This window comes from Epinephelus moara, chromosome 9 (genome assembly GCF_006386435.1).
Source record: "Epinephelus moara isolate mb chromosome 9, YSFRI_EMoa_1.0, whole genome shotgun sequence".
Lineage (NCBI taxonomy): Eukaryota > Metazoa > Chordata > Actinopteri > Perciformes > Serranidae > Epinephelus > Epinephelus moara.
The window spans coordinates 21435892-21445170 of NC_065514.1; the positions used below are offsets into that span (position 1 = coordinate 21435892).

Here is a 9279-nt window from a genome sequence, read left to right on the forward strand (position 1 = left end):
CCCCCCCCCCAGCCCCTGGATGATAGTATTTAATGATAGTGAGGGATCACTCTGGGTCTCGAGTCGCTGCCCTTTGCTTTCAAGTCCCACCACATCAGAGAGTTTCCCCGAGCCTCGGGATCAGCGGGCTTTGTACACCATCATCTATTGCTCATCGCACACTGCCATTCAAATATAAACAGTGCGATCCTCACACTCCACCCTCCTGGCCAAAACATGTGTGGGAAGACAGGGAGACGAGTGCAGGAGCAAATTGAGGGGGGAGATGAATAACACTGAGAAATATTCCAGGAGTTGAGAGGGAGATCAAAGCAAAAAACTGCAGCTTGGTATGAAACCTGAGACAATAACAAATGATTTTTAGGAATCCAAATACAGGAAAAAAGACCACATAGCACTGTAGTACAGTGGTCAAGACATATTTACACCCCTTAGTGCGACACTACTTTTGAATATACTTTATTACAATTAAAGGTACTGCATGTGAAGTTTTACTTAAGTAAAAGTACATAAGTATTAACAGCAAAATGCACTCATGTACAGGCATGCAGCCCAAAAATGCATCAAGGCACTCTTACTGTAACTAATAATCATTTATCAATACATTGATAAACCAACATGTTTCCACTAGAGAGTCTTCATCAGGGTCCTCATTTTTTATAACTAACCACAAGTGCCTTAATGCAGTTCAGCACTCCCTATTTCTTTGCTCAAGCAGCACTTAAATGTTGTAGGGAAGCTCATTCAAACCACTGAAGCTGCTAAAGTAACTACTAGCTAAGTGTTCAATAAACAGTGGGGCACCCAGAAAGTTTTCATAGGGGTGGGGCCAGTGATTGTATCACTGTGGCCCCCTCTGGCCACCTTTTGGCAGCGCCACTGCCAATAAATGGTGCTTAAGAGTACACTGGACTCTGGAGTACAAGTAGCTTTAAATTGTATTTAATTAGTTGAGTAAATGCACTTTGTTACATTCCAAACTGCTGTGTTTTATTGTCATGCATGTCTGCAGTGGTACATAAAACTGATTTGACCTTTAGCATTAAGACGCTTAAGGCTGAAATGCTCAGTTAAATAAACTACATGGAGAACTTTACCTTAAGAGTAAGATATGATCAATAAAACACAAAGATATACAGCATAAATGTGCCTGTTTGATTAAACATCCTGAAACGTCCAAGAGATACCCGGTGATGCCAAGCCACTATCCTTCACTATCCACTATCCACACACTATCCTTTTCAAAACCATGATATGTCACTTTAAAACTTAACCCTGGCAGCATATGTCTTTAGTTTGTCTTACAAAAACTCTTTGCTATTGCAAGTAAGCTACACAACAAGCTGTATACAAACACACAGGCCCCATGGGGCGTAGCGAACCTTGTTTCCTATCACACTCCTGCACAACAGTCCTGAGCTGGTGAGCTCAGCCGGCTGACGTGTGTCTAATTACCAGACATTTCTAGAAAGAAACGCCTGCTTCGGGCCCATCCTAAATTGGTCCATTCTCCATCAGCAGTATGTTTCGGTCTCACTCTGTCACTGCTAGTAATTATAAATCATCTCCAAGTTATTTCAACCAGCTGGACCAACAAGCCGATGGAATACATTTCTGGCCCGCCACCAGCGTTTCATTTATGAATCCCAGGGTGCTGTCTCCCAGCACGAAAGAGGGTGAGCCAGGAACCACTGCAACCAATCAAAAATGCACTTTAACCCAAAATTTACAACACTGCTCACATTCCGACTGAGCTCCAGTTTCACTTCACCAGCTGGGCTCTGGCAAGGCAACAACCACTATAGGTGCCATGTGCACAGATAGTGGCGTGTGTGTGTGTGTGTGTGTGTGTGTGTGTGTGTAGAGGTACATACAGTATGTGGTCTCATTTTAGATTCAAGCTGAGTAGCTGAATAAACAATTGTCAATATGCATTCAGTGGGAGAGATGATTGCAATAAGTTAATCATCATTATAACATGTTTGAGTGTTGCCTCTTATTTATGGAACACAACCTACCTCCTCCCTGCAGATTGAGCCTTATTCAGCTTCACACTTCACCAACATCATGATTAAGAATTTCTAACTGAAATTTATTTTGTTTTTCCCCACCTAATTTAACCTATGTCCTTAGAAAACACAACAGCTATTGATGTGCCTCATAATTGCATTTCCCTTTATAACTGAGCCTATTAGTGCACAAACTAATTGTTTGACTTTTCCGTTTCTACAACAAGACATCTAATTTGGCCTCAGTGTGCCCATCAACTTTGAATTTTATGAAAACCTGACGCCAACAGGCCCATTTGTTGATGAAGTAAGTGATGTTTGTGTTTTGGGTAAGACAGGAATCACAAAAGCCCAGGGCCAGATAGTGAGTGTAGAATAATGAGGAGTTAAAGTTAGGAAATGGGTACCATACAGTCCCAAACTGGCGAGGGAGGCAGTGGGTGGGGGTGCAATTGCCTCTTTCCTTTTCCCTACAAAAACTGCTCCCCTCTACTTATGTGAGCAGACTTCCAGGAGGTCTGCAACTTTAATGCATCTAGGGGGTGCTATAATAAACCTGGCCAAGTAAAAGTACCAAACGAGGACGCTGGAACCAAAATATGTTGTTCTACTTTACAGTCAACAATGGCAGAGTCGGAATTCAAATGCTTCTGTGCAAAGAAATCAGAACTTGAGGTTTTCTGTGAACATTAGAGAGACTCTCATCAGGACATGTACTCTGTTTTCATTGTGAGAAGAACATTACATACTGTACTTTAAATGCAGGCCTAAATTCAGTCAAAATTATTTAGTGACGCATGCAAAAAAAATAGATGTGGGGTTAAGTCATCCCCCTGCTTCTTCTTTTTAAAAAGTTCATCAGGTATTATTTGAATTTAAACATTTGTTTTAATTTTTCTTGCAGCTTATCCACTATCCTTTTCTTTTAACTTAACCTACATGTGTTTGATTGTGTTTTTATTGAAGAATTAAGCACAAGAATACATGGTGTATTTATAAAATTCATCAAGACAGTCAACAAAATATTTTTTCTGAGATTATAAAAAAAGAAAATAATTTTTGCATAATTGTAAATAGAAATATATATATATATATATATATATATATATTTTTTTTTCCCCAGATTTTGGAAGTCAATCTAAAACTTAAAATCCATCATGTGCATTACTTTAAAAACAACAACAACAACAAAACAACTTTGCAACAGCTATTAATGTAGGCCTAGTTTTCAGGAAAATCCACAAGCCTAATAAACTGTAATCATCTGTGTTTAAATACTCTCAGCAAAAGTCTACATTCCTTCTTTAGCCATGTTGCAAAGACAGAATTATTTCATGATATGGGATGTTTAAAAATATTTGAAAAAGCTAAATATATTAAAACTACAGAGCAGGACAAAAAGAAAACTTCATAAAGTGAGTTTATGGAGCTTGATGCTGAAGAAGTGGAGGAGTGATTGAAATTTTGGTGTGTTAAAATTTTAAGGTAAATATAATAAGCTAACATTCAGCCTTAATGGTTAATGGTTAATGTAATTTTATTTTGGCAAGAGAGTAGGATATAGTATCCTCTCCAGTTTTTTTTTTTTTTTTTCTCCTTCAAATCATGACTTCTAAACTCTGAGGCGCAACAGTTGTGTGGGCGTAATTGGTAATTCAAATATATGGGCAAACACACCTACACATTTTTTATATTGCTTTTATGGTAATAATAATAATAATAATAATAATAATAATAATGATAATAATAATAATAATAAATATTATTAGGAAACAGTCTTGCAGTGCGCACAATGTAACATTTTGTCGTTTTTCAGATTCATCTCTGTGAGTCTTGACGCCACTGTATTTCCTCTATCTTTATTTCCTTCCTTTATCTGAGTGATTTCCACACAAATGCATAATTAAGTTTTGAACTCAAACAACACAAACAACCATCACTCAAAGTTCAGCTGCGGGCACCAGCACTTGCACTTGTGTTATAAAAGTGATAAACATAAATAGAAAGGGACGTCTTGAGCTAAAACCGCTTTTCACTGGCAATCCCTGCTGAAGTGCCACTGAGCAACACACCAAGCGAGAAATACATCTCCCAGACTTCGACCAACGCAGCAACATGGCTGTAAAAGCATTCACAGACATGTGGTTAAATAGTATAGGGCCTAGGCACCTACGTGTCCGAACGGGTCCAGGTGGTTGTTGGTCAGTTTCAGCTTCTGGAAGGAGACGAGCTGCCTCATCCAGTGCGCACCGGTGGCGGGGGAGTCCGGGTGAACGTAGAGTCTGCCGGGCATGGCGGGCTCTGCCTTCCCGGTCACAGACCTGAATTACAGCAACACAATCACACTGTAACACCTTGGACTGACACCCATATGCTATGAACTATATGCAGGCGCTGAAGTAGGAGGACGTGGTGTAAAAATGTTAATTGGCCCATCATGTGAAGGCTATTATTTCATTATCAAAATTTAGAAATTATGCAGAGGATAATTACATGCAGCGCGCTTACAGGAAAAACTAAAATAAGAAACTAAAAGGACCAATTAGTGGGACACGGTTGCTAAACTTTAAGGCTGGTGAAAACTGAATCTAATCCAAGACTTTTACGCACTGGTTTTTAGGCCTCAGGATGTTTACCTCCTGCTCAAAACTTTAAGGCTTCTTCAAGTCGAATAGATCAACTCATAATTATATATACTAATTTAAGGAGGCTGGTTTTGGGTGGTCAGAGGTCAGATTAGAGCTGGTAGACATTGTTCTCCAACATCATTAGATCAAGAGGAGAATTAGTTCCAGGACATGCTTTGGACAGGTCATTATCGGCAGTATTGGCATGTGATTATCCTCTATAAGTATCCGCTCATTTAAAGGCGCTGACCCAAAACGAGGCATTCCTGACCAAGGTTAGAGAGATCGACATGACACTAAACAAATAATCATCATGTTTATGCCCCACCGTGAAAGACAGCCTTGTTGCAGTGCACATATAGGCTGGTATAGCTATAGGAAAAGTCATCAACATTCATCCAACAGCTCCGGCAGAAACATTTCTCCCTGCTGACAACATTTCTTGGCAAGCATTAGAAAACACACAGTTCATACATCTCTAGGAATTAATATGTTCACTTCCGATTCTCATCCATCAGGACAACAATATAAAATTTCCTGTCGGAATAAACTCCAGGGAGCGGGGCTGCGAGCAAACAACAGCCTCCATTGTTGTGAAATGTGCGCGTAAAGTGAAATAAAAGTTTGTCACTGCAGGATAAAACATTGAAAAATTACTTTTTGTGTGCTGTATTTTTACATACCATTTATTATCGGCGAATTTGTATCGATGGTCGTCCGCAGGAACAACATCCATCAGGAGAATATATTTAGTTTTGGGGTTTAATCCCGTGACCTTCACTTTGAAGCTGGGGAACATTCGCCTGTGGAGGACAAAACACGCTTTATGGCGCGATATGGTTTTTCTGTCAAACAGTGGGGAAAAAAAGAAGGCAAAAATAGACTGTGGTGTGTTTGCATGCTTTTCTGCTCTGTAGAGGAAAAAATCACATCCAACTTTAGACACTTTGAAACGATCAGCGGGTGCAGTGGATTACAAAACTGTGAACGAAAACAAATTAATTTACAAGATAAAAGTTATGACTATTGTTTTTTTATTGTTGCAATTAGCAAACTAAATTATAATGCATACATACACATGCATACACATCTCATAGATATGACTTAATTTGGTTTGCAGAGGTAAACAGTAATTTTAAAAGCAGGGCGTTGGATCTGAGGGGGCCTGCGTGTCATAAAAACGCAGTTCACTTGGGCTTTTTTTCAGGATTCGTTTTGTAAATCATTTGAATATTTGGTAGCTGTCATAGTTTTAGAAATAACACATAATGTGAATAAGTCTGAGGAGTCTCAAGAGTCAATGGGAATGGCTGAGGACGAAGGGGAGCTGCTGTGTAACATCATTTCACGCCAAAACCTGGAGAGAAATGACTGACGGGAATATAATGGAGACTTTATGCAGCTGTGTGAAAACAAACTGCCTTCAGCCCGCACTGGAGAGCACAGTGAAATGTAGCCGTGTTGTTAGACTATAAAATATTCATCATTTATAACAGCCTCATGTGAGTCAGCCCAGCGGCCACTTTGACACGAGCAAGATACCAGCGGTCATCATCGTGCATGCAAGTTCACACTCAGCAGACGAGGGTTATTTTGACTGGAAGCAGTCTGAGGGCGACTGCGAAAGTGACAGCGAGACACATGTGCATGGCAGTCGCTGCGTAACATGTTGCTGCACAAGTGTTGTCACGCAAGAAGTGTCTGTGTATCACACACACACAGATTGTACAAGGGAAGAGTTGTAAAAGGCAGACATGCGCGCCTACAATACGATTATTTCACTGAATATTAAAGGAATGTTGAGACTCTCTCTGCAGCACACCGCAGGACAGTTTTGTCCTTTCGCTCTCTCAGGCTGATTGGTCGATGGTATTGCATTTCCCCGACAGGGCCACCCAGACTAAAATGTAGGCTATATGCACTGGTGGTGTTGCAGCGCGCTAAAGCGTCCACCAGATGCTCTGTGTTTTCTCTGTGGTTCATCGCGGTGTATATTTCCAAATCCCAGGAAATTCCAGTCAGGCCTGTAGTGTATTTTAATGCTAGGCCTAGATACAATTCATACGAAATAAATGCGTTCGGAGCCATTGCAGCAAACAGACACACAGTCAATAATCCCCTTGTTCTGATAATCGGCCTCCTCCTCTCACAAAAATAAAACATAATTTTTATATTTGTCCTCTTACCTTCCGGCTTTCGTGATGATCATCTCCGTCCCCACCTCGTGGAACTTCATCCAAAGTTCCCTCTCGTGCAGGTACACTTTTATTCCCTCCATTCCCTTCAAAATAAAGCATCTTAATGCCCACAGTGCGCACAGCATCGCTGTAATAAGCCTGCTTAGGTTTTACGCAGAGGTGTCCAACATGGCTTCGAGGCCTTCTGAGGTGTCAAAAACATGTTCTCAGCTGCCAAAGATTTCATTTTCAGTGCCAGTGCCTTGAATTAAAATATTAATTATAAATGTCAAGACACATGCAAAAAAAGTTATTGTACATTTACGCAACAATTAATAATATAAGGCACGTAGTGACTCTTGCGTAAATATAGTAATTTAAGATGTTGCGTCATCCTGCTGGGCCTTTAGCATTTACATTTAAACTACGAACAATATAATATAATAAGGCCAGATATAATGTCTCATTAATATATTCTCCTACAGAACACACGGTCTCATATTCAGTCATAAAATCTAGTTTCCAAATGAGCGAAAACTACTTTGAAACTTTCTATTTTACTTCTCAAATTTTCTAAACTTTCTTTGAACAACACATTGTGACATAGAAGTCTTCATAAACATTTGACAGACTAAATAAAGGCTCCAGAAAGTTCACTGTACATGAGTTAGAGGGAGGTAAATTAGCAGAATTACTCAAACCCATTGGCTGCCATTTTCTGTAATATTTTACGCATATTTTAACACCAAAACGACAGTATAGTACTATATTTACAAACGTTTACACACACACATATAGGCCTATATTTTTAGCTGTGACTGTGAGCCCACTAAACAGCCTCGGCTCGCAGCCTGCAGCAGTGACACTGAGGCCTACACACTGACTTGATACTGACCTGCTGAATGTAAGTCGTCTGTGACGATGGGGATTTGCTTGAGGTCCCGTTCTGTTTCTCTGATTTATTATCGGCCTGTAATTCCCTTGAATCCGAGCCACCGGGAGAGTTTTGAAGGGCAAAAGTCTCCTCTTGGTCCGCCATGACCGGAGCTCCGAAAACTACTGTCCCAGCTGAAAGACCCAAACAGAGATGTCAGTGTGTGGGCCTGGACCGCCTTATGAACAGTGTTAGAGTGATTTAAATACGTATAATTATTAACAGAGGCACAGATGAGCTTTAGTTTGTCCTATATGTGACCAGAAAGTTATTCATTTTCGGAAGTGCTGTGTGCTGCAGGCTAATAACTACAGCTCAGGGATGTCAGCCTTAAAAATCAAATTAGACTTAAAAAAGAAAGTATAAGATATTAAAATATCAGCTTGATTTAAAACGGAATGTTTTTAGAGTAAGAGCCAAATAATTTAACCTAATTTAAGTTGCTTTTTAAGTTGCTTAAGTAAGCTGAGCGTTTGGCAGCTCACGTCAAGATGCTTCTCATGAATACTGTCTATTTTACGCATTCAACAGAGATATTATTTGAATAATATAATTACACAGTCTAGTATTCCTGACATTAAAAGTGATGGCTGACTCATTTAGGGAGAATTCAGCTGCACACTGAAGCAGCCCCAAGACCCCCTCTCTTTTAGGATGTCCTATTCATGTTCCCCAAACAAAAGACATGAGCGTTATTGTTGTATCGAGACATGCTGGTGTCCAAAAAACAACAATGAAGCCTCCTGTAAAGCAGTCCTCAAAAAACACTCATAAATGGTGCCACTTCTGCAGAGAGAGCGTGAGCAGCTACTCCTGCACCGTAGAGTAGCCTACACTACGATGAATAGCAACAACAATGAACAAACGTAGCCAGATCAGAGCGGGATCAGCTTACCTAAACACAAAAACACGTCGTGGGCTACAGTTGGACACGGCGGGGGCGCAACAGAGAAACACCGTCTTTAAAATGCTCAGTCCCAAGTCAGATAATCCAGGCGTTTTACTCGATGAAGCCGCGCGGATTCTCCATGAATCCCTTTTCCCTTCTCTCACAGTTAGTCCAGATTCCCTACAAGCGGATCCGCGACCGTGGAGGATCCTGGGTGACAGCCACAAAGCGCTGCTCGGTGACTAATTGTGCATTTTACAGCCGAAGACCGTTTTGTGAGCCCGAGCCCGGTGATAGCACCTAGCAGTACGCTGTAGCCGAGTCCCAAAGGAGCAGGTCCGTCACCTCCTTCTCCCCTCCTCTCTCTTCCAGTCTCTGCCTTGTCAATAAGTCTCCCCCCTCTCTCTCTCTCTTGCGCGCTCCGTCTCCAACCCTCCACTGCGCATCAATGACCAACCGTGCGAAGCGGAAGCGGAGTTCGCGACGTAGATGAGGCGGGGTGGGGGCGATGGGGGAGCAGTCTGCGCAGAAATAGCATTGGTTTATACACCAAATAATAATTCCTTCCAGGCACCCACCCCAGTTTATCTCCTAAACCTCTCCATAATCCCAGTCTGGTAGAGGGAATCCATTTGATATTTGC

The 9279-nt window shown here is 41.0% G+C and overlaps 1 protein-coding gene across 1 annotated transcript in view; it reads right to left on the minus strand.

Moving 5' to 3' along the window:
* Nucleotides 1-9051, minus strand: part of tbx5a (T-box transcription factor 5a) — a 20231-nt gene extending 11180 nt beyond the window's left edge. Inside the window, exons 1-5 of the mRNA XM_050053045.1 lie at nucleotides 8643-9051; nucleotides 7709-7881; nucleotides 6823-6917; nucleotides 5320-5439; nucleotides 4183-4330 (exon numbers count right to left, since the gene is read on the minus strand). Of these exons, the coding sequence (XP_049909002.1) occupies nucleotides 4183-4330; nucleotides 5320-5439; nucleotides 6823-6917; nucleotides 7709-7852 (507 nt within the window). The 5' untranslated portion in view covers nucleotides 7853-7881; nucleotides 8643-9051. The remainder of the gene's footprint in view (nucleotides 1-4182; nucleotides 4331-5319; nucleotides 5440-6822; nucleotides 6918-7708; nucleotides 7882-8642) is intronic.
* Between the last annotated feature and the right edge of the window lie 228 nt (nucleotides 9052-9279).